General features: G+C 34.5%; 1 protein-coding gene across 3 annotated transcripts in view; it reads right to left on the bottom strand.

The window, feature by feature from the left end:
• Nucleotides 1–27,292, bottom strand: part of KCNT2 (potassium sodium-activated channel subfamily T member 2) — a 399,505-nt gene that overhangs the window by 180,920 nt on the left and 191,293 nt on the right. For all 3 annotated transcript variants that reach the window (XM_053607648.1, XM_053607649.1, XM_053607650.1), the window contains exons 9-12: nt 25,439–25,619; nt 23,813–23,977; nt 21,266–21,402; nt 18,561–18,624 (exon numbers count right to left, since the gene is read on the bottom strand). In XM_053607648.1, the coding sequence (XP_053463623.1) occupies nt 18,561–18,624; nt 21,266–21,402; nt 23,813–23,977; nt 25,439–25,619 (547 nt within the window). The remainder of the gene's footprint in view (nt 1–18,560; nt 18,625–21,265; nt 21,403–23,812; nt 23,978–25,438; nt 25,620–27,292) is intronic.

Genomic DNA, 27,292 nt, shown 5'->3' with positions numbered 1-27,292 from the left:
ATAAACTTTTTATGCTTTGAGTATTTTTTGCTAATTTGTCCATTAAACACTTTACTTTTTTAAGATTGCTATTTTATAAATTATAAATTACAAAACGTAACACATATAGATAGATTTACACCAAATGTATATGCAACAAAACAAAATAATCAAAAACATATAGAAAGTAGAGAGTAGAAAAGTCTTTTTGCAATCTGGAGTTCAAATCTCTCTTGAAAGCATTAAAATGTATTATTTATAAATAAATATTGTCAAATATAATCTTCCACCAGAGATCAATTTATTCACAGAAGTTCCTATAAAGGCTTTACATTAGATTTGGCTTAAAAGCACCTTCAGGATAGGACCTATTTTTGTTCATAATACAGTACCTGAGCCTAAATAAAAGATTGAAAGTATAACATTAGATTATGTACAGGTATCTCTAAAATATCAAAAAACTGAAGGTACTTCTGATACAGATGATCTATGTCTTTCACTGACAACTAATTGACTTATCTTTATGACTACATTAAGGAAATAATGTAGTTCATTATAATTCATTGTAATTGATACCTTTAAAGAAACATACTTCAAATTTGATTATAGTTATTATAATACAAAAGTAATTCAAAAGCGCTTTTGAATAAAAATAAAAAATACTTTAAAAAGAAAAGAAGTAGTCAAAAATCCCTGAAAGATACAAAACTATTAAAATACATTACTGCATTTTAGAAAAGCTGGCTGTTAGGAAGCAATCAGGCCAAATAGCTGTAGTCAAATTAAACTACATCTCTTACCCACACCAATTGGCTCAGCAGTGGCCCGGTCTTCATGAACGATCTACACCAGAGTCAAGAAAAATTAAATTGGTCCAGCATTCTGGACCTCAGCGTCAAACCTCATATGGATGGTTTTTTCCTCTATGTCTAATCTATGTTTGAACGGGAGGGGGAAGCACACCTTATAGGGCTCTTAATATGTTATCTCCCTGCTACTTTAAGCAGAAGGGATTTAACACTATATCTGGTACTGAAATATTACCTTGGATTCCAGTTGTAGGATTACCTTTATTTCCTTGCTCTTTTCAGGGATCTCTCAGGGATTATAAAACCATTTTATGATTCCCACTCTTGTAGCTCAAAATGACGAAAACTTAACTTGCCTGCCTGGATCTCTGGATTTTACATATCCTAGAATCTTACCAGAAACTTGGGGATTGAGCAGCACGTCAACACTATTGCAAGTTCAAAATCTCACTTTCTCTGTCTTTCCTTATAGAGAAGCAAAATTTATTTTGTGCTCTGTTTCTGAACGCTGAAAAACAATGTATTGTTTGCTTGGTGCTTGGTTTTTGAGAACTCTGTATTCTTTAAACTTGTTACTGAAGTTGTTTCCCAGTTTTTTGAGAAAATTTCTCTCAACGCAAAATCCAACTCCAGATCTCAACACTCTTTAATCTCCACTGATCTATTTTACTCTGTTTAACAAAGTTATAAATGAGAAAGAAAATGGCAGGACCTGCTCAGTAAAGAGTCATAATACTGAATGAAGGTGCCTGATAACACCAGAAGTGGTGAGAAGCCTGCTCAGTAAAGAGTCATAACACTGAACAAAGGTGCCTGATAACACCAGAAGTGGTGGAGAAGCTAGAACCAAGATGGCAGTGAAAAACAACCTCGGTTTGCTCTCACTATTCACTGTACCCTGCTTACAATGTACAGGCAAACTAAAAGAAACTCTCACCAGCACATAGGAGTTCACGAAATGCCATGACAACTCCCAGAAGTTCCCCTACATGGTTTAAAAAAGGACCTTGGTTCCAGAAATTCCCTGCTGCTCTCCCAGAAATCTTATGAATAATCCTCCCTCTGCTTGACATGGAATTAAATAAAAGATATAAAATGAGACCCCTAAAACTCACAAACCGCTGCTCTGTTGCTCTTAGAGACAGTCACTGCTCTGCCAGTGGAGTAAGTCTTCCTTCTATTCCTTTGTCACCTCAATAAGCTCTCTATTGCTTTACTCTGTGGGCTTGCTCTTATTCCTATGTCATGACCACACTATTTTAAAACTTTTTGAAACTCACTGGTATAGAGACATCAAATGAATAATAAAGTGATTCATCAAAAGGTTAGATTATCATAATAGCATGCAACTGAAGTCCAACAACATATATTTGTCAAGAATTTACCAAAAGAGGCCAGGTACAGTGGCTAACGCTTGTAATCCCCGCACTTGGGAGGCCGAGGTGGGTGGACTGCCTGAGCTCATAAGTTCGAGACCAACCTGAGCAAGAGCAAGACCCCCATCTCTAAAAATAGCCAGGCGTTGTGGCGGATGCCTGTAGTGCCAGCTACTTGGGAGGCTTAGGCAAGAGAATCACTTGAACACAAGAGTTTGAGTTTGCTGTGAGTTAAGATGCCAGGGCACTCTACCAAGGGTGACCAAGTGAGACTCTGTCTCAGAAAAAAAAAAAAAAAAAAAAGCAGAATTTACCAAAAGATATTTTGAACAGTATTAAAAGCTGAGTTATGCTAGTGCTCTCATAGTATTTTTCTTATTTAAAATTCCGTGATTTTTATGGATCGGTAAGGAAGATCGTTTTGAGATCAGGCTGCTAAACATTGGGACAAATGAAACACAAAATAAAATTGCAAAATCTCCCCTACAGAAGCTAAGGCACATTTTATCAAGGAATGATAGAATACATGATTATGTGCTTAAGGGTTTCAACGTATGAAGTGATCTTAAAACAAACTAAAAAAAGAGTTCACATTGCAAACATCTTTTTCCAGCTCTTTTCTCATGCTGTCTGAAAGCTCAGTGTTTGTTTGCTTTCTTCATTAAGAAACCATACGTTCAGAAATGCATTTAATAATCAGCAAAAATAAATGAATGGCTTTTGACCTTTAAGGGGAAAGTCAACAGCCTGGTATAATTTTTTTGTTCTTAGCTTTGGAGTCAGATGATAAACATGGCTTAAAGTTTCCCCCTCAGCTTGACTAAACACTGCACAGGTTTCTTGCTCACTGTAGGTCCCTGACCTCCCTTTGCTTAAACATTTACTTTAGGAATTTTCAGTTTTTTGCCCCTTTGCGATGCAATTCTTCTTGAAGCCAGTTGCCAGTCTTTTCCAGGGGCCTGGGAGCCTCCTTTCTGGTGATCTTAAGTGCTATTTCAGTAAGCAAATAGAAACAATTAAAAACAAAACAAAACTTCCACAAGCTCTTTCTATCACTCTGGACCACAAACATGTCTCTATTATCTTTATATTGTCTTCCCTCATATTAAAAAGAATGAATGTTTTACACTTTATCAAGGAAAAACCTTCCGCCTGTGTAATAGGTAACATCCTATTTTGCGCATTTTATGACTTCATTCTAATTTTCCTCTCTCTTCCATCACCAATTTTACCCTCTCAGTAGATCGTTTCCTTTAGCATATAGACTTGATAAAATTATTCCTAATTTAAAAAAAGCAAAAAAGAAAAAGAAGGAAGCAAATATTACCTATAGTTGCTACCCAATTTCTTTCCTCCTGTTTACAGAAAACACTTTTCAAGTCCATCTCACTGAAGGTTTGCCAATTTTGTATATATTTTCAAAAAACAATTCTTGATTTGGTTGATTTTTGCCATGTCTTTTTCAATCTCTGTTTCACTTATTTCTGCTATAATCATTGTTATATCATTGCTCTTCCTAACTTTGTGCTTCGTGGCTTATTTCTTCTCCTTATGCTAGTTGTCTTCAGGGCAGAACTGTACTTTCAAGATCTCTCTGGATGCCAAGATCTCCTTGCTTGGGTCAAGGGCTGACATAGGTAAAGTGAAACTGTTCTTACTCATTTCAAAGCATCAAAACAACTTACCTCATTTTTGTTCTCAGTTTTAGACTTTTGTGAATTGTTGCAAATTCTCTCTTTTTTTTTTAAGAACTGGGTTCTCACTCTGTCCCACTGCCCCGAGTACAGTGGCATGATCACAGCTCACTGCAGACTCAAACTCCTTGTGCAAGTGATCCTCCCGTCTCAGCTTCCCAAGTACCTGGGACTACAAGTATGAACAACTGCTTCCAGCTCCCTATATTTTTAACTAAATTCTGGAGTTCTTATAAAGGTATTTGGACCAAAAATATCATTGTTTTATTCATACTTCTCTACAGGGATGTTAACTGGAACTTCCCATTCTACCATCTCACTGTATGTTATACATTCTTGAAGTTTACTGGTATTTTCTTCTACTGTGTCATATATACTATATAGCCCATTCAGTGATATTTTAGTTTTCAAATTTTCATTTTTTAGCTCTAGAATATTTTTGTAACACTTTCCATTTCCTTTTTTTATGTGTTTATGTGTGCATTCATGTTCTTTGAACATATTTGTAAATTTATTTTAAAAGGTTTACTAATTTTATCATTTCTGTCACTGCTGGACTTTTTATATTGACTGTTTTTTTTTCTTTAAGGCTACCAATTACTGTGTCTTTTTATATTGACTGCTTTTTTTTTTAAGGCTACCAATTACGTTTTCTGCTTATTTGTATATCTAGTGATTCCACCCTCCTCCCCAAAGCTGGCCATCAACAATGTTATATTGTTGAGTCTCCAAATTTTTTGTTAGTCTGTAAATAGTGTTGAGTTTTGTTCTGGCAAAAAGTTCCTTGTACATGAGCTTTATCATTTCAAGCCTTGTTTTAAAGTTCTTTTGAGATTTTTCTGGAGTATAGTAATATACTGTATAATAATGTTTTGGTCATTGACAGAACATACATACAATGGTGGTCCTACATGATTATAACACCACATGTTTACAGGACCTTTTCATAAATATGTTATGCTACAGTTGGTATTCAGTACAGTAATATGCTTTAGGGTTTGTAACATAGAAACAATAGTCTATACCATGTAGCCTAGGTGTGTAATAGTCTATACCTTCTAAGTTTGTGTAAATATGCTTTATAATGTTCACTTAATGACAAGATCACCTAACAATGCATTCTTCAGAGTATAGTTCAGTCACTAAGCTACACATAACCATACTTTTATTCTCAAATTTATTTTTGCCTACATATATAATATAGTCTTTTTGGAGTCTCTAATGACTAACTGGGGTGCCCAAGAAGATTTCTACATCTTTTTTGATTGGACATTTATTTTTTCTAATGGTGCACAAGGTTTGGTTCTTATCTTACATCTCCCTGGCAGTTGTTCTTTTCTTGATTATTGTTCTTTGTCTGGCCTTGTGAAGCCTCACCCTGCATATGAGTATTTAGCCACGGTCGACGTGATCACTACACAGGTTACTGGAATTTTTTTTTTTAATCTCTTTCCTCTTGTTACTCTGCTCCACGTATTTCTTTTCTCCCTGCTTTCAACTCAAATCCCTGTCATATCTGCTTAGTATGTGTAAAACTGCCATGAACTGACTGAACTGCCTTTTTCTGTACCAATATCAGGTAAGTGCCTTCAGGCAGAAATCGCAGTTTGTTTCACTGTTTCCCTCATCCTCACAGATCATAGATCCACACTGCCTGATGTTCAGTCTGAAAATAATTGTTTTGTGTATTTTGTCCAGTGTTCATTAGTGTGGAAGGTCACTGTAATACTTGCTACTCTGATGTGGCAATAAAGAGAAGAGTTTCCTTTTTTTTTCTAAGTCTGATTCAGGTTTTAGTCACCCAAAATTAAATCAAAAACTCCTCTTTCTAGGTCCACTAAGGACCACCAGGTGTCAAATCTAATGATCAACATTCAGTCCAAAGGTTTTGAAATAGTTCTTTCTTAAAATACATTTTTCACTTTCTTTGCAGAGCTGCAATTCCTGTTGGGTGTCTTCCTTACTTAGTTTTCTTTTTTAATCTTCTTTGCTGTATTCTCATTCTCTTTGTAACTCGAAATATTGGACTTCACCTGAGTCAATCCAAAGACTCCCCTTCACTGGCTACATAAAATCCCTATGTGATCTCCTCCTGCAGTCTTGTGGTATATATATATATTCATATATGTATGATTGCCAGGTTGATATGTTGATATACATATGATCTCCAGATTGGTATCTTCACCATTATGCTTTCATTTAAACCCAAATACGTACACCAAAATACCTGTGGTATATTTTTAATAGGATATTTCACCAAAAATTTCAAATTTTATTGGCCGAAATCTCTCCCCCAAAACTGTTTCTCCTCAATCACTGCAATACCAATAAATGTTAATGTACTATTTTAATTTCACACAACCTAAGACTTATTTCTTTCTATTTAAAATGTGTATTCATTATACTGTCTAATTATGTCACCTCTACTTTCAAAATATGTCCTCAAATCAAGATCCTGTCATTATCTCTACTACCACCACATCAGTTCAAACCCCCACTATACCACCTCCACCTAAATTATTCCTCTTGAGCTTCTAACTGGTCTTCTTTGACCTTCTTTCTTATACTCCCCATAAACTTAAGTCGATTTTCCACATAGCAAACAAAATATTATTTTGAAATGTGGGAGGCTTCTTGTTACACTTCTACTAAAATCTTCTTCTAAAATTCTTCAATGGACAGTTCTGCTCTTGCATTTTACTATAAGCAATACGACGAAACTAGACTGTGCCTTCAACACTTTGTTTAGAAATCTCCCGACCTAAAGTTCAACTTCCATAAGGTGCATCTTACAGGGGTATTTGCGAAACTTGGTAAATGTAGAATGTAAATGTTTTGGCACAGTAACTGAGACAATGCCAGGAAGGCTATGTTAACCACTGTGATGAAAATGTGTCAAATGGTCTAGTGTATGATGCCCCATGATCATATCAATGTATACAGTTATGATTTAATAAAAAATAAATAAATAAATCTAAAAAAAATAAATAAAAACACAATTCAGCCAAGTTCTCTGACACTTTATAACAATGATTAACTTTCCTCCTGTTTATAATAAAAAGTTCTTCAATTTCACTTGAGACTTCATCAGATATGAGATTTCATCAGAAGCACCTTTTGCGTTCCTATTTCTACCAGGATTCTGCTCAGGATGATACGTATATATGATCTAAATAGTCTAAATTTATTCTCTAGGACAACAATAGCTTTCTCTACAGCTTTCTTTTTTTTCATTCTGAACTCTCACTGAATCTCATTTAACATCCGTATTTCCACCAATAATCTATTCAAAGAAATGTAGCTTTTTCTATCCTTCACCTCAAAACTCATTCATCCTCTACTCATTACACAATTCCACAGCCACTTTCATTATTTTTAGCTACTAGTTATGGCAGAACTCCTGTTCTAGTACTAAAATCGGTATTAGTTTGCTGTGGCTACTATAACATACTACCAAAAATCGGAAAGCTTAAACGATACAAATTTAAAGTCTAAATTCATGGTGTTAGCTAAATTGGTGACTTCTGAGGACTGTGGGGAAAGGATCTATTCCAGTCCTCTCTACTTGACACAAAGATGCTCCTTTTCATATTCCCATGGTATCCACTGTTCATGTTTCTGTCCAAATTTTCCCTTCTTTTAAGGACACCACTCATATTGGGCTGAAATCTACCATAACAACCTTATTTTAACTTGATTATTTCTGTAACCACCTTCATTTCAAATAATATCACAGCCTGAGCTACTAAGGTTTAAGACTTCACCAAATGGATTTGGGTACAGGGGACACAATTTATTCTACAACAGCTCATGATATAAACTTGGGTGCTGGTCGACCCTGGCAAATCTTCCTTCTTAAAATATTATAAAAGGAGACAGGCACACTGGTTCATCCCTGCAATTCTAGAATTTTGAGATGCCAACGCGAAGGTAGGAGGATGGCTTGAGGCAGTTCAAAACCAGCCTGGCAACACAGTGATGAGACCCAATCTCTAAAATTTTTTTTTTTTTTTGAAAAAATTTAGCTTGGCATTATGGCACACACATTTAGTCCCAGGTAGTCAAGAGGCTGAGGTGGGAAAATTGCTGGAGCCCAGGAGTTCAAGTCTGCAATGAGCTATGATCACATCACTGCAATCTAGGCTTGGTGACAGAGGGAGACTCTGTCTCAAAAAGGAAAAAATTATATATATATTATATATAAGAATTACATATAATATATGTTATATATTATATATAAGAATTATATATATGTTATATATTATATATAAGAATTATATATAATTTATTTATAATTAAAATTATAATTTTTAAAGCTTCTCCATATATATATATTTGAAGTAATAGCTACCAGAAACTTACCCTAATGATACAAACTCATGATGTTGTTTGACATATTCTCTACCTTAATAATTTGTGAGCTCAATGGCTATACATCAAGTTAATCTTAAAGATTTTTAATTAATGATTTAACCTAGAATGTCTACCTATCCCAACATTTCAGATGCCTATTTACCAGTGTTCTCTGTTTAACATTTATCACTATCAAACATTCTATACATTTACTTAATTAATATGTTGATGTTGACTCAATTAGTAGACAAACTCCGTAAGAGCACACGTGCTTTAACTGTTACGTTCATCACTGCATGTTCAGCTGCTATGTCAGTGGTAGGTCTCACAAAACTCAATAAATACTTGTGGAATAAATAAGTTTTAGAAATGTGGATGTTATCCTGGGGCACGTCTTTTTCTTATATAAAATATTATGCTCAGATCTGAGTGAGATATAACAAATTATGTCAATTAGCCTCCTATAAATTTGAAGCTAGGTATATAGGTATATAAAATTATGAAAACATAAGCAATTAAATCTGTGTACGATAAAATAGTAAGCATCAAAAAGTATATCTATAAATAATAGTTACCCTTACACAAAAATGAACAATAGTAACAGTCACCTAAAAGGCACAGCATATTCTGAAAATTTATAGGGCTGTGGGAGAGACAGTGACAAAAAAATGAAAAAAGAAAATGTAATCAAGGTGTTCACTGGTTCTTTAATGAACAGCATGTACACAGTTACACAATTCTAAATGTGTAAGGCACTTAGAGTCAATCAATAGATAATGGCAAAAGATTTCATTTAGTTTATAGAAAAAAAATTAAATGAAATCTTTAAAATGCAAAAATATAACTACAAAAGACCAAAATTGAAAAACTGAGAATGAAAGAAAACTGAAGGGTAAAAAAGCGAGTCTTTTTTTTTTTTACAAGAGATAAAATATATACTAACGGATTAATGAATGCAAAGTGAATATATTCTTTTAAGGGACAGACTAACAGGAAGGAACAAAACTCAGAGCTGATGCCTGAAACCTTGTATATTTTTTATTCTGATTATAACTTTTAAGCTGTGCAATCACTTTTATTTACAATTATGTATTTCCTTTCAACAGTAAGCTAGTATCACCATGGGGAGCATGTTGTTGTAAAGGAAGGGGTTTTAAAGTCAGAATGACCTGGCCAGAATTTAGACTTTGCCACTTTGGAAAATATAATTACCACCTCTGAGCCCTGCTTCTCTCATCTATGAACCAGCTTGGTATTCAATGACATAAGGTGCACAAAATACCTGGTTTCTTTTTTCCCCTGTTTCTACTAAATGGACTTAAAAATTGAGCTTAAATATTTGTAACAGGAGAAATGTTGACTAAAACCTGAACCCCTCAAAATGCAAGATTTTTGCAGAAAACTTATATATAATGTAAAAAATCTTTAAATGTTTTCATATTAAGAAAAACACTGAGCGTCTTCTTTGAAAAGCACATATTGTTCTTTATTCCTTTTAAATAAAATTAATCTAGAATAATCAAAGGATTTTGACCTAAGTGAAATGATACTAAATGATTTTTTTAAATGATTTTGTTCATTTAATATAAAGGAGAAAAAAATTATTGAGGCAGCCGCCATGGCACTTTCAAATTCATGATTACCCACTGATTTCCAATAAAAATACAAGATTTTATATAGAAATACATTTATTTTTATGAAATATTATTAATTCCAAAGCAGAATATTTGTAATGCCTATTGAGTTTTTCATTCTGATGTTATAAAGAACTCCCTCTCCCTACAATCAAAAAAATGCATACAAACCAATTTTAGAATTGGCAGGGTTTGCCTAGTTATTAAACTGTTATCATTAAAATAACAAAATTATTCATTTAATTTTGCAAACTCAAAAAATAGCTGAATATGTATTTTTCAGAACTAGGGTACAGTCAACATTTCTCAAAAGTTGTGCTGTGTCAAGGAAAATAATGTGAGGAAAAAGTCTTACAATATGTAAGAATGATTTAGAACCATACTGTGGAAAATTTCTTCAAAATTATGCCTAATAGCAACAATTCAGTTACATAGATTTTGAAAATGCATTTTTATATACAATAGATGTTCTTAGTTCAGGTATGACTATAGATGGAAAATACAGCAAAATAAAACTAATCTATTATAAATTCATTTTTTGACATGTTTTATTCAGAAACAAACATTTTAAAACTTAGTCTAAATTGTGTCTTCCTTTAAAAATCATAAGTATTTCCTAATTAATTTTATATATTTATCACTGGAATTGAGGAAAGTGAAAGAGTTTTGCTCAAATAGTTCTCCAGATTTCAATGTAATTGGCCTTGTGCCCTTATATTTTGGGACTCTTTTTATTTATTTTTTATTTATTATTATTATTATTATTATTTGTAGAGACAGAGTCTCACTTTATCGCCCTCAGTCAAGTGCTATGGTGTCACAGCTCACAGCAACCTCCAACTCCTGGGCTTAGGCAATTCACCTACCTCAGCCTCCCGAGTAGCTGGGACTACAGGGGCCCGCCACAATGCCCGGCTATATTTTTGTTATTGCAGTTTGGCCCGAGCTGGGTTTGAACCCGCCACCCTCAGTACACGGGGCCGGCGCCCCACCCGCTGAGCCACAAGCACTGCCATTTTTGAGACTCTTTTTAAAGCAAAATAAAATTTTTCCCTTTGATACTTCTGTGAGTTAAATATAATCATACATGCTTAGTCTCACTATCTAATAGTGGTTTCAACACAATTTGCAACCCATGTTAAAGAGTATGTAGCCTGGGAATGAGAATCCTCTATACTTTACCCACGTGTTTCAACTATTTAATGTGAGTGAGCTTGATTAAAATCAGGAAGACTTGACTGTCCTTTGCCAAGTTGAAGCATTTTATAGCAAGTCAGAAAACATGATTCTAGGCCTCCTGGAACTTGAAATGGACACAAGTGCAAATGACAGTGAAGCTGACTTCACTACATTAAGGGTAAAAGTCAAGAGTTCATCTCCCTACCTGAAAATAACAAGAAAAGTTTACTGCTTGTGGAATGATTCAAGTGTAGCAGGACTGGATAATCTTAAAGGAGGAAATTCTTACTCCCTTCATCCACCTACCTCCCAAACAGAACAACTTACTTGGGAAGCAGCTACGAAAATAATTTGTCTGGACCAAGTATTCATGCATTCACCATATGGTCTCTACAAAATGATATAAACAAAACAAGTTGACCTAGATATTTTGCAAACTGTAGAAAAAATTTATTTACTAACCTTTGAGGAATCAGTAAAAGAGTAAAGAATTCAACTCTCCTGATTGAGTGTAAGCCAAATGCTGGAGGAGGAAGGGTGTGGATTGTGGGAAGTCTTTAACCAACCTCTGTGTAACAATATTGTAGTTTTGTTTGCATCAGCAGCTATTCCAGATCCTTCCTGAGGAATAATATGTAATATGGGATAATACTCATTATCAAGCAATGTGGGGTTTATAGGCTAACATTTTAGTCACTTAGCGTAATGCATAATCTTTCTACATCTTTATTTGCATCATTGTTCCCATCTATACATAAAGATGGTTTAAAAGAGATAGATGATATAGCCTATTGGTGTGTCTAGAAGTCAGCACACTAGGCAAGGTGCACCTTCCATTTTATAACCAAGTCCCTGAAAGTTTCTGTCTCCCAAAGGGCTCTAGATACTTCCTAACATAAGACAGGAGACAGACTCTGTAATTTTGCCAAACGAGCACAGAAAACTGGGTATTTAGTGCTATTCATGAACATTTGTTTTTCTTCTTTACTTTTTCTGTGTACCAAGACCTAGAACTCCGTTCAGCTACTAGTTGCTAATACATCCTTCCTGACCCTTTAATTTTTTCTCATTCTCACATCCACTTTCTCTATAAGATAGTTCTCCATTACCCATAGTTTTGCATTCGAAAGTTTCAGTTACCTGTGATTAACCTCAGTCCAAAAATACTAAATGGAAAATTCCAGAAATAAACAATTCCTAAGTTTTCACTTACATGCAGTCTGAGTAGCGTGACAAAATCTCACTACATCCCATTAGGGACATGCATCATCCCTTTGGCCAGCATATTCACACTATATATATTCCCAACCCTTAGTCACTTAGTAGCCATCTCATCTGTCAGACTGACGGCCACAGTATTGTTGTGCTTGTGTTCAAATAATACTCATTTTATGCAATGGTTCCAAAGGCAGTTATAATATGCCAAAGAAAAGTCATCAAGTGTTTCCTTTAAGTGAAAAGAAGAAAGGTCTTGGCTTATTAATAAGTCCTTAATAACAATGAGCATATTTTTCTTAATAAAGAAAGAGAAAAAAATGTTTGCTGAGGTTGCTAAGATTCATGGAAAGATCAAATCTTCCATCCATGAAATTGTGAAAAAGGATACAGAAATTTTTGCATAGTATAGATAGGATTAGGTACTATCAGTGGTTTGGGGGGATCTTGGGGATCCACTGGGGATCTTGGAAAGTATTCCCTGTGGATGAAGATGAGATTACTATACTTACTGACCCCTTGCTACTCTGGTAAACTTTTCACAGTTATAGTAGGCTATCTCTTCTACTTAGCATTCTTCAAAAATACATAGCTGCTGAGTTCTACCTGTTTTATTAGGCTTCATTTGGCACGCTTTTGATCATCTTCTGAACCATAAGTCTGAATATAACAGAATAATTTAATCAGAATTTTGGATTAAAGTTGAATTTAAAAATATGTAGTTAAATAAAAACATATAAAGTTCAACTGCAAATTTATCCATGCTTTTACTGGCATCTCAAGGGTTACACAACGCTGATGAGAAGAGGAATCTCTACAGCCTCACAACAGAAAGCTCATTTCTTTTAGATTAATGTGTTTTTCCCTAGACAAAGGCATATTCAAAATTATTCCAAATCCCACTGAATTAAAAATACTATACATGTGCGCAGCTCAAAAAGACAAATAATAATTCTACTAGTTCCCTTGTAGATAAGAGCAGCCTCTTACTTTCACATTACAATTCCACTCAACAGAGGTAGTCACGTTACAGCCCTACAACTGAGTATTTTCTCCTACTTGCCTCTTTATTTCTAAATATAATTTGATTACCATTTCTTGATTTTTCAACTTAAAATATTATCTACTAGCATCCTATAATGGAATAGAAGCGTACAACTTTTTTGATACCCCCCAATTTCCCTTTCCCCAATCCTTTGAATATATGTCCTGTGACACTTAACAAAATGCATCATTAGGTAATTGTGTCATTATGCAAAAATCAGAGTGAACTCACACACACCTACATGGTATAGCCTATTGCACACCTAGGCTATATGGTTTAGCCTAGTACTCCTCTCCAGCATTATCACAGATGTGAGTGATGTGTTTACTGGCCATTAGACTATCTTCATTTAAAAAGTTTCTGTTCATGCATTTTGCACACTTTTAAATCAGGTTATTTTGATTTTTCCTTGCTGATTTGAGTTCCTTGTAGATTCTAGTTATCAGCCAATTATTTATCTAATGTATAAGACACAAATATTTTTCCCACTCTGTATGTTGTCTATTTACTCTATTATTGTTTCTTGGGCTGTAAGAAAACTTTTTGATTTGATCAGGTCCCATTCTTTTATTTTTGTTGTTGCTATGATTTCTTTTGAGGTCTTCTTCATAAATTCTTTTCCTAGACTGACATCTAGAAGAGTTTTTCTAACATTTTTTGGGGGGGATGTGCAGTTTCTGTCCAGGCCAGGTTTGAACCCGCATCCTCCAGTATATGGAAGTGGCGCCCTAAACCTGCAGGCCACAGGCACCACCCTCTAACACTTTCTTTTTATAGTTTTCTGCTCTAGGTTGCCCACTTCCATCACTGCTATCCAACATAGTACTGGAAGTTCTAGCCAGAGCAATCAGGCAAGAGAAGAAGATCAAGGGTATCCAAATGGGGAAAGAAGAGGTTAAACTATTGCTCTTTGCTGATAATATGATCTTTAATCTAGAAAACCCCAAAGACTCAATCAAGAGATTTCTGGAACTAATAAATAAAATTAGTAAAGTCTCAGGCTACAGAATCAATGTACTTGAATTAGTAACTTTCATATACATCAACAATTGTCAAGCTGAGAATCAAATCAAAGAATCAATGCCTTTCACAATAGAAAAAAAAAGAAAATACTTAGATACATACTTAGCAAAAGAAGTCAAAGACCTCTATAGGGAGAACTATGAAACACTGAGGAAATAAACTGCAGAGTATGTAAAGAGATGGAAAATTACGTCATGCTAATGGTTTGGCAGATTCAACATTGTTAAAATGGCTACATTACCAAAGTGATTTAAAATTTCAATGAAATCTCCATTAAAATAAATACGAATGCCATTTTTTTGCAGATGTAGAAAAAATAGTTCTACACTTTGTATAGAAGGAGAAAAGACCTCAAGTAGCCAATGCAACCTTATGTAATAAGAACAAAGTGATAGGCATCACTTTGCCAGACTTCAAGCTATGCTACGAGGCTATCATAACCAAAACAGCAAGGTACTGGCACAAAAACAAGGACATAGACCTACAGATTCCAACAGAGAACCCAGAGATAAAACCATTCTCACATTCCCATCTGATTTTTGAGAAAGGAGATAAAAACATATGCAGGTGAAAAGAATCCCTGCTCAATAAGTGGTGCTGGGAAAACTGGATAGCCACATGCAAAAGACTGAAACAGGATCTCACCACTCATAACAATTAACTCATGACGAATAAAAGAAAAGTATTGTCCCATTGCATTCTGACTTCTAGTGTTACTGATGGGAAGTCTGAAGACATTTTGATTCTCCATCCTTTCTTCTTTTTCTCCTACAATTCCTTTTCTTTCAGTTTCATTCTCCTCCTTGTTTCAGCACTCATCTACTCTCTGACCAGCATAGATCTTGTCTAGTCCTCACTCCTCCCAATTTGACAATTTTGGCAAGGAAAATATGTTAGTATTATAACTTTGATAATATTCTCCCAACAGTTTTCTAGAATTCCTTTCTTAAATTCCTACGAAATAAATATCGTTTCTCCCTAACCACACCTCTAATTTTCTCACCCTTTAACTCTTATTTTCCATCATTTGGATTTATTGTTCATTTTGTTAATCTTCATTCATCCAGAGTTGTTTAGATTTATCTTCTAGATGTTTTATTGAAGTTTTAATTTGTTAAACTATATTTAATTCTCAAGAGCTCTTTTAGGTTCTTGCTTTGTTGTATTTTCTTGCATATTCTTCTTGTTTTGAATAGGTACCATCTTCTCATATTACTTGAAAGTATTTATTAAATACACATTTTCATATTGATCTCTTCTCCCAGAATTGTATAGTGGAATTTCTATTTCCTCTAAGTTCCTCTTTTATGTATGCTTTTTGTTTGTGTTTGCTCATTTGTTCTTTCTTCTCCTTATTAGGAATTTCCTCGAATGTCTAGTGATTCCTGGTATCTGAACGTATGTAGGAGTGATATACTCAAAAGATGTTGGGACCTGAGTAAATGCCAAGAGTTTTTTACACATATGTATTTCACTGTAGGTTTAGAAATCTGTTATGTTGCACTTTGGAATGCTAAACTTTATATCTGTGTACACACACACGGCACACACACACATTTTTGATAAAGAAGTAGACATTTATAGGGCATTTTCTTTTGTGATGAACCATTTTCCCTGAGAAAACTCCTCCAATCTTGTGTTAATAGAAATATTTACCTGGCTGTGAGGGTTTCAAAGCCATTTGGGAAAAGTATGTCATATTCACTGAGGCAACTTCCTCTTAATTTTCTTAATTTTAACATGGTACCTGGATCCTTAACTGCACCAAGTGGCTCTGAGTAGAGGACATCCCTGGATAAAATTATCCAGATAGTAAATGTCTTTTACCAAGGTTGGAAAAGTAATCAGCAATGGATTATGTGGAGGGGTTCAGAGAATCTGCTTTTTTTATAGACTTTTAGCCACCATTCGTATATTTAGTCCTACATATAACCTTACTTTCAAAGCATCTGGTGCCTCTATTTTCTGAGACTCTTGAAGTTCTGTTGCAAAAAGCAGCCTGTTTCTAATTTGTTTCCTGTCTCAACTTAAAATTTAACTTTCTTCCTCATTAAGTCAGTTGCCACTCATCCATCTGGTTTCTAGCTTACAAAATTCTCTTAGTATTGTGTCATGTACCAAACCCTTGTCCTTGCAGGTATAAATCTTTTCAGTCATCTCCTGTCAGTTAGTAGAGTTCGATGAGGAATAAAATGCAATCATTTAACTAAAAGATTCTAAATTCTCATTATAAGGGATAGTCTAAAAGAATTATGTATTTACTGCCTAATGATATGTCCTTTGTTACACAAAGACTGTTGCACATACTAGAAGACTACAAGTATTTTAAAACTGAATTATCACTCAAGAGGCAGAAGATTCACAATTACATAAGTCAAATAATTACAGAAGCAGAAGATGATGTTCAGTGTGAAACCATTTCTTCAGTATATATGTTTAGAGCTCCTAAGAAACTACTGAAATCACGTTTAACTGAACTGAGGAGGATCTGGTCTGAATTAAGGTAGAAATTGTAGAAAAGCAGAGGAACAGATAAAATTTTTCTAAATATATATTATAAAAAGAAATATTTTATTTTTTTATTAAATCATAGCTGTGTACATTCATGTGATCATGGGGCACCGTTTGACACATTTTCATCACATTGGTTAACATAGCCTTCCTGGCATTTTCTTAGTTATTGTGTTAAGATATTTACATTCTACATTTACTAAGTTTCACATGTACCCTTGTAAGATGCACCGCAGGTGTAATCCCACCAATCACCCTCCCTCTGCCCATCCTCCCCCCTCCCCTCCTTTTCCCCTTCCCCCTATTCTTGGTTTATAACTGGGTTATACCTTTCATGTGAAAGCCATAAATTAGTTTTGTAGTAGGGCTAAGTACATTGAATACTTTTTCTTCCATTCTTGAGATACTTTACTAAGAAGAGTATGAAATATTTTATAAGTAAGTATTCCCGCTCCTTGGTTTGCTGTGTGCCCCTCTTTTAGTTTTGTGCCCAAACAGAGTATCACTGAATGAATGGTTTGTTCTGTAGCCTAAGAAATATGAAATCAAGATGTCTAAGTTGGGTCTTTCCAAGATCATTTTCAGGCCTATTTTGTGACTTATCGGTAACTGTCTTTGTGTTCACATGGCATTATCGCTGTATACATGTCTGTCTCTAAACTCTTCCTTTTTACAAGAATGCTGTTTGGATTACAGCTCACCCTAATAACCTCATTACAATTTGATTACCTCTATCTCCACCTGAATTCACATTCTGAGGTACTGTGGGTTACCATTTCAACATATACAATTTCTCAGGGACACAATTCAACTCATAGCAGCCCTCTCAAGTGAAGGATGAAACAGTTGGTTCAAAATTTTTTAAAATGAATAAGAGGTTTAAGTAAATTAGAATGAGGGTAAGACGAAGACTGCCATATTTAGGACTTACAGTCCTAAATTAATGTAGCAAAACAAGCCTATTACATGCTCCAGAAAAGGTCAAAGCATGTACCTGAAAGGCCTACGCACATTTTGCCTTCTCCCCGGTTCACACTATAGAAGGCACCACGTGTTCTCATTTGTTCAAGTACACCAGATATGTCTAGAAACGGACTCACTGGCTTAAAAAAATAGAAGGTAATAAGATCTATTCAACATAAAACAATGGAACAATATATTTAAATAAGAAAATTAAAATATATTTCTTTAAAAAACAGAAAGAATTATAATTTAGTAATTTATACCATTTACTTTAGTTAAAGTTTAATTAAACTTTAGATCTAAAAAAATACATTTAGAGATCACATGTAGTATAAGCCAAAGTTTGCCAAACAGAGATATGTTTCAGAATCACCTGGGCTCTCTCTAAAATACACAGATCTTGAATAGAATATTAACAAAATTCTCCAATTGATTCTAATGTTGGCTGCCTGATCCATCTGCCTTGTTTTAGACTGGAAAAAAATTGAGGCCACTTTCACAAAATTAAATATCATAGGACATATTTAAGAAAAAATAATATAGTTCTGCTTATGTATGACTCTTTTCATTTTGATCACCAGCAAATTAGACAATTTGTCAACACCTTTACTGACACAATCATTCTTACATTATGACAAAGATCACTAAGCATCATTTGTTTTCCTTTAGTAAAATTTTAAGGTGACTAACTTTGAATGTTGGCAGATTTTATAAAACCATATCAAAAAAATTTCTATAGTGGAAAGCACAATTCGCTACAGGAGATTTTAGAAACTTACAGATGATGTCCTATCCACTTCACAACGGCTGCTCAGAATAAAACAGGCTTCAGCATCATCCATCCTAAATACAGAGAGAAAAACAAAAATAAGCACTCACTAAAATATCTATATATGTATGAAAAAACAGAAATTCCAAGGCTTAGTCCATATTTCGCACAAATGTACATGTAGACCATGGGTATTCTTAAACTTAAATGAAAGTTGAGTTTCTAGTAGATCATGACTGTGTTTGACTCTGAACAAAAAAGTTACTGTTGGGTGGTCTATATAACTTAAGAATTTAAGACAGAAGTAGAAAACAAACCAAACTTTATTCACTTTTTATGATTATATACATTTTAATATATATGCTTCAAATAAATTAAGGGAATGGCATTGACCTTTATTTGATGATTAATAATATTTTATTTTAACATCTCAATTAAACTAAGAAATGGAACAGAGGTGCTTGTTATACATGTATAAGTTAAACTCTATCGTATATTTGTATTTCTGGAAGGTGATTCATCATCTTTTTCCAAACCCCTTCCCCTCATGCTAAGGTTCAACAATTTTTAAATTTAGTGATAAAGAAACAGTACATTTTAATGTTTGGTACATAATGTTCTAAAAGAATAGGAATGTTTATGCTCACAACAAGGAATGATTTATCTCTGTGGTTCACTACTATAAAACAAATCTTGTCCAAAAAAAATATTTTCTATGGAGAAGAAAGATAAAAGTCTGTGAAATTAGACCAAACCAAACAGTTCTGGAAAAATGTTGTGCCATGGTTACTAAGAAAATATGAGTATTGGATGACATTGTCTAAACATCATTTTCAACAGAGCAATTCAAAACTCATGCAACTGACCTTTGGAACTTGTTTGGAGAATCCTACTCCTTGTTCCTTGCATGGGGAATTGCGTTGAAGAATGTATTAGTTAACATTTATCCCATACCTTTTATGTGAAGTTAGGATTAGAAATGAACATAAAAATGGACACTCTGTCAATTCTAACTTCATACTTAACCCTGATTTTTACTACCAGTCGGCTACCTCTCCATTCCCTCTTTTTTTATTCCAATGGAAGAATACTTCTTGTAAATGTGATTGCTTTTGCTGAGAAATCATTTTATTACTATTAATAATTAGTTGTGTTAATACTAAATAGTATCTAGCTTAAATACTAATAGCTAATACTAATAGCACAGATTAATTTCTTAAATAGCAAAAAACTTTCCATTATTACACAAATTCATAGTGAACACAATATGGGCAATCCATGCTTATTTTGTGAAGAACATAACTCTTATGTAGTAAATTAGGCATAATGATCATCCACACAGATAACACGATATATCAGTATCTAAGTAACTATTCCTCTTGACCACCCAGATAATGAGTATAGTTGGCAAACAGGAAAGATCTAAAGCCAGGCTTTACTTGAAGGGCTAGAAAAATCTGATGACTTACAGAACTGTCATTTATACAACAATGATAAATATAAAGTATATACTCCACCAAAAAATAACATCATTTTCATTATGTTATCACTCATTATATCCTGATACTTTCTATCTAGTGACTTTTTTTTGTTTCAGAAGTTAAAATATTGAAAAAATACTCAGTTAAACTGATTTCACTATATATAAATGAAAAGCAATAGCAGGTTTCCTAACTAGACACATAGTCATCATCTGCAGGATTAAGTAGCAAAAAGGAACCTGGGATTCTGTTCCACAAAGTATTTTACTTTTCTTTTCTCTTTTGCATCACCTCTATGCACACAGACATTCACAAATACACACACACCCCTACTCAGGCACATTTACTCAACGAAGAAAAAGCAAACAGACAAGTAAAAGCTCTTATACTATACAATTCAGTGGAGGAAACCTTTAAATCTAAAAGAGCATGTATGACAACTCAGGGACAAACATGAAGACACATTTGACACTTCAAAAACAGCAGAAAATATCGAGCAAAACCAGTTCTGGTAAGGCTTTCCTCGGGCTTTTGAAATTAAGGATGTGGTTTTGCACGCACCCTGATTCCCTGGGGTCCACACTCTGCCCAACCACGCTCTCACTCTGCTCATGTGGTATAAGCCTGATGACCTCGGACAAATATTTAAGACTCTGTCACCTTGAAGCCAAATTGGCTGGCACATGAACAAAAAGAAGAGGGCAGCACAGTAAGACCTGCCACCCTTCTGATTCCTCTGTCCCCTGGGACTCTTCTGTCTCTGTTTCCAGGCAATATAAGTGATGTCAGGTCAGTTCACAGTGCAAACTCTTGAAAATTTAAACCTTAGCTCTCATTGCTTTGGTGTCTCACATAAAGTTTTTCCCAAGATTTTTATTTGTGGAATAAAAACTATATCCAGGGATTAAGAGACTATTCTAGGAGTACTCTATATACCTCCAGCCCATCTCAGACAGCTTAAGATCATTATACCATGCCACACACATTGTTTTGTGGACATGGTCTGTTAAACAACTTTGCCCTGAGATGATGCTGGGAAAGAAAAGTGAACACACTGATTTTTTTATATTTAACCTTTCAGCTTGACCAACATTGTGACTAGAGTAAAATTCTGTATAGAAACACCCAAACACATCTTGCAACACTGAAAATTGCCAAAATTTGGTGCGTAGAAAAGATATTAAAGCACTGAAAACGATAAGCTGCAAGATGGAAAAGAGACAGGTATACCTACTTTGCTCTCAGCAGGTCTTGATCTTTAAGGGCTGACCCTTGAAGGTAGATAACTCTTTGGGACCACATTGGAATCTGCAGCACCCTACGAACTTGCACATCCATTTCAGTAGGACACAAAATCACCACATAATAATCCTATACAAAACAAAACAGGCAATGAAAGAGAAACAATAACATTTTATGTTATATACAACATAGGCAAATAAAATATCCAATAAAATTGTGAAATATGATAAAATTGAATTAAACTCTTGCTAATCCATAGAAATTCACATGAAACACCTGGGCATATGTATATTAACTAACACTGCATTATTATAAACACAACTAAGACATATAAAAATTTCATAGATCAATAAATTCATCCTGCTTTATTTCATTCTTATTAGTACCATAAAAGGAAGGTTATCAGTACTTATGCTTCACACACACTTCCAGCTTGTAAAGTTTTTAGTTATAACTACAGGCTGATGACCCTAAAATATACATTGAATATGAAGAAAAAGCATTTAAGTATCAATTCATACTTCAAGATGTTCTAGAGTCAAAACTATGATAGTGATTTATATCATTTGGTAATATTATGAACTGATAATTTTGAACAATTTCTGATAAACAGTTGACTGGGTAAAGATTCATAAAAACATTATAAATACTGAGAAAGTAAATTAAATAAAAGAATTGAGATCAAAATATTTCAAACTTTATACTCCTTTGGAAAAAAATACAAAAGTATTCGCAGTGGTGAAATGGTTTGAAACAATGTCTATAAAAAGTATAATTGAACACTTTTAAACTGCTAGTGGGACTGCAAACTAATACAACCTGTTTGGAAGTAAGTATGGAGAGCCCTCAAGTACTCAAGCTACCTCCCATTTGATCCTGCGATCCCATTACTGGGCATCTACCCAAAAGGAAAAAAATCCTTTTATCATAAGGACACATGCTCTGGACTATTTCTTACAGCTCAATTGACAATTGCCAAAATATGGAAATTGCCTAAATGCCCACCAACCCAGATATGGATTAATAAGTTGTGGTATATGTATACCATGGAATACTATTCAGCCATTAAAAAGATGGGGACGGAACACATTCATCTTAGTAAAGCATCACAAGAATGGAGAAGCATGAATCCTATGTACTCAATTTTGATATAAGGACAATTAATAACCTAGTACATAGTGGAGGGTGGGGGAAGGAGTGTAGAGAGAGAGAAAGAAGGAGGGAGGAGGGTGGGTGAAAAGAAGAGCACAGAGAGAGGGAAGGAGGGAAGCCTGTGGGGTCTCGGTGTGTGACACACCTTTTGGGGGCAAGACACAATTGTAAGAGGGACTTAACCTAACAAATGCAATCAGTGTAACCTAGTATATCTTGTACCCTCAATGAATCCTCAGCAATAAAAAAAAAGTATAATTCTCTTGTGAACATTCACCATTTTATTACTTTAAAATACATGTAATGAGAATTTTTGGAGTTTTAAGAATTCTCTATATTGATGGCAGATAAAGCTAATTGCTGTAGGATCAAAATTTTCCCCCAAATAGCTTTTCTTATAATGAGTAAACTAGATATTATTCAATATAAATAACAAAAAATCCTAAAAATAGAGTTCTTAAAAATGCAAATTAATTTATATGAAAATTAAAGAAATATTTCATAATTTAGAGATCACTTATAAATTAGTGTTTTAAAATGCAAAAAAAATATTATTTTTAAAAGTCTCCAAATTACTCATAAATCAATGTTTCTATGTTTTGTTAGGGAGGAATAATTAAATATGCTGAGCACTGTCCTGGTCTCTGGGATTATTCAACTCTTGACAAAAATGCACTGAGGAAATACGAGACCTTCAAATAGCTCTTTGCTTTTTGGACTGGACTGAGTGCATTAAACAGAAAAGGAGATTACCTAAATTGACATTGGCCCAGGACCATGACACATGGAAGAAATATTCAGGAGTTTTATCTGCATAGACAGATGGAAAGATTTTTCTGAACTCATATTCTCAATTCAGCTAGTTATTGTCCAATTTTTGGCCATTTATGCTACTATAAATAGGGCCTATTTACACTCCAGGAAACAAAAGAAAAAATGAAACTTCCAGATTTCCACATTTCCATTAGCAATACTTGATAAGATTCTGCAGTATTCAAATGAGCAAATGATATGGAAATGGTTTCTTCATTGTTTCATTATACTTTATCTTAAAATGTACTGTTTCATAAAAAATGTGATTTAAGCTCTACCCAAGGAAGAAAAAGCAATCCTTTAATTCAAAGAAATTTTTGTCTCTGTAGCATTAACATAATTCCATCTGTCTTTTAGTGTAGATCCAGAAGGAAACTTAAAGTACTGAGAATTTCTTCAGCAAAGAAATTTTCCTATGTTCCTAGTTATATTTGTAGTTCTTCATTTACTCTTTCTAAATCAGAGCATATAAATAAAAATTCTCCACAAAACAGGCTGCACCCTCAGTTAATTGACTTTGACAATATGTTAGTAGGTATGATCCAGTGTAGTGCATAAGATAAGCCAAACATACCTGCAGTCTTGGATGAGCATAGAATTCATTTAAAAAATCCATAAGTAAATCAATCTTTAGGGAGCTGACACACAGGACAACGTGCTTTTCAGTCTGAGCTCTGTGTCGACTATAATTTCCACCTGACTTTTGTCTCTCCATCCACAAATAGGCCAGCTGTTCAAACTGTAAGGTATTTTACAAGTGTGAATGAAAAACACTAGATACAAAAATTTAAAAATCAATGTAGTACATCTATCGTTTCTTAGGTATACCCAATTTGTTAGATGGAACTCATTGACATTTGAAGTATCAATGTTCCTTTCCATACGGAGTTTTCATGTGACTTCTGCAGAGGTTTCAAATCCCTCCCAGGAACTTGGGAGTCTCAAAGGAAACATATTAACACGATATCGGTATTATGTCATGACAGGCCAATGGGAGATTGGAGCCTCTACTTTACATCAATAGACAATGATATGTCCCGCACTTAGTGAAAGAGGAAAGCCTCATCACCATTTCTGCACATTCTCTGCCAAGTTTTGCTCACATCTCACAGAGAGAGAGAGAGACAGTGAGTAAGGCCACATTGTAGCTGCAAGATAGCCAATATCTGAGGATAGGGGATGATGCAAGAAAGGGATGTTAGGAAGGAAGGCATACATGCTAGACTAGGAGCAAGAAGGCCCAAGGTGTATTTAGATACACTGTGGCTAAAGTTGCTTAATGGAACAGGCGAGGTTGACTTTTTCAACATAACCTGTTTCTGACCTGCATGTAGGGCATCCTGGATGACATGGGCATCCAGGGTCCCTTATGGGAAAGGGTTGGAGATTCATTACATCTACTTGTCTTCATTTCCATTACATTTGTATCTCTCTCCCTTTGAAGCATTCCTGTTCCCTCCTAAAATGCTACCTAATATATACCATGTTCAGATTTTGTTTTAGTTGATCAACATAAGTAATAAATTTTTATCCATTGCAGTATATGATTTTTAGTTTTATTTTCAAGAACCAAGAGAAATAAACCTTTCCCAAATGTACTTCTTTATCTGTCATATTAAAAACTGTGCTACCAAGCCAGGTACAGTGGATTATGTTTGCAGTCCTTGCTTTGGGAGGCCCAGGTTGGAGGGTTGCTTGAGGCCACAAGTTTAAGAACTCCTCTCTACAATAAAAAATAAAAAATTTCCCAGGCTTGGGGGGATGCACCTATAGTCCCAGCCACCTAAGAGGTTGAGGCAGAAAAACTGCGCCCAGGATTTTGAGGCTATAGTGAGCTGTTAGGGCCACTGCACCCCAGCCCGGGTAACAGAGTGAGGAGTGAGAAACTCTCTCTGAAAAAAAAAAAAAGGATAAACTATAACATCCTATAATAATATATTTAAATACCTTATATTGAAAGAAAGAATCTTGAAGAAATGGAATGAGATGTAAACTATCAGTTGTAACTGCAGGGAAATTTAAAAAAAAAAACTATAAAAAAGCACTTCTACACAATTTACATAAATGATTACATGTAATAGCATGTGCTAACATATTTTTGTTAGATAAATAAGCCAAACAGCTTTTCTCATTAAACATAGAGTGTTCAGCCTTATAAGTCTTTGCACATTTCTATAAAGTTTAAGATAGTTGTGTTTACCTGTATGGGGAGAACCACCAGGGCAACACAAATCATAGCAACAACGAAAAGCTTGGAGGACCATGTTTCAGGAGTGACATCCCCAAAGCCCACAGTAGAAAATGTAACAATGCAGAAATAAAGAGAGTCAAAGAGATTCAGCTTCTTTCCTATTCGTTCCAGATGTTGGATCCCACAAATGCTATAAATAAATAAATAAACAAATAAATAAATCTTTCCAATCGAACGCATTATTTCTCATCATTATTCATATGCAAGACAATTTTGTAAAGCCATTTAATGTTTGGGGGTCTTATATTTTACAATATTATTTTTTCCAGAAAAAACGTCTATGTTTTTCTACAAAAAACAGATCTGATCTTTTTTTGATTAATAGCCAAAAACAGTTGCCAAAATAACACAAAGTATATTTCAATAACATGTAAAGTGTTATGAATAACACTGAATATAATATAAAAATAACATTTTATAATGAATAACATGTAAAATGAACAGACTGAATTTCATGGGCGATACAAAAGACACTGGATGTACATAAAGGAAACAGAGAGACCAGAAATCTAATCCTTGTCAAAATACCAAAAGTCTTTTATTTTTGAATTTAAGAAGAAGAGAGACAGTGAAAGGCTTGAAGAATTAATTGCCTGGTATTATAAATTTAGTTTTCCCCTCCAAAACTCATGTTGAAATTTAATTGCCATTGCCCCAATACTAAAAGGTTGACTTTTTAAAAAATAAAAAAAATTTCCACTAAGATAAATGAGCTCATCCTGTTACCACAGATTGGGTTTACATTCTCTCTCTCTTTGACCTTCTACAACGCAATGCCTCCTGTCATAAGATAATACATCGGGAAGGCCCTCACCAGTTGCTGGCACCTTCATCTTGGAATCCCAGGCTCCAGAATTGAAAGACAATACATTTCTGTTCATATAAATTACCTAACTCAGATATGCTGTTATAGCATCATAAAATGTTCTAAAACACCAATGACTCTCACAAGGAGTCCTTACATAGATCAGTACAAAGGCATGAAGGGAGCAAAAGAAATTGTTAGAAAAGTCCTCCAATTAGAATTGTTAGAATAGCATTAGAAATAGTGCTGCTACTAGCTTAAACAAACAAACAACAAAATGCAAAGTGAGACTATGAACAATAAATACATTACGCAATATTAAAGGAAGGTATAAGATTTGCAACATAAAAATCAGTTTGTGATTGGTATGGCTTTAATGTTTATGTCTTTTCCAAAATTCAAGTTGAAAGTTAAATCCGCAATGCAACATGATTAAGAGGTGAGCCTTAACTCATGGTTGGGCCATCACGAATGGCGTTAGCAACCTTGTAAAAGTGCTGAAGAGAACTAGCTAGGCTTCTTTTTGGCCTTCTGCCTTCTGCCATGTGAGTTCACAGCATCAGGGCACCATCTTGGAGGCAGAGAGAAGGCCCCAGACAGACACTGAGTTTGCAGAAACTCGACTTTGAACTTCCCAGCCTCTGGAAGTGTGAGGAAAAAAATTCTGATGTTTATAAATTGCTCAGCCTCAGGCATTCTGTTAAAGCAGTACAAACAGACTAATACAACAATTGTTAGGAAGTGAGATGTTGCTATAACAAATAACTAAAAACGTAGATGGAATAGAGGATACCTGGATAATGAATAGAAGCTGGAAGTGTTTGAGAGTGCATGACAGAAAAAGCCTAGGTTGCCCAGGATAGTGTTCAAAACAATTCTGGAGAATGGTCAGCAAAAAAAAGAGAGCAGTAGGAAAAGCCTTGGAGATTAAGTAACCATGACCAGAACACTGATAGAAATACGAATAGTGGAGGTCATTCTGGTGAGTTTTTAAAAAG

Source organism: Nycticebus coucang, chromosome 10 (assembly GCF_027406575.1).
Source record: "Nycticebus coucang isolate mNycCou1 chromosome 10, mNycCou1.pri, whole genome shotgun sequence".
Lineage (NCBI taxonomy): Eukaryota > Metazoa > Chordata > Mammalia > Primates > Lorisidae > Nycticebus > Nycticebus coucang.
Note: the sequence above shows the minus strand (reverse complement) of the source record. Positions and strands in the feature narration are given on the sequence as shown.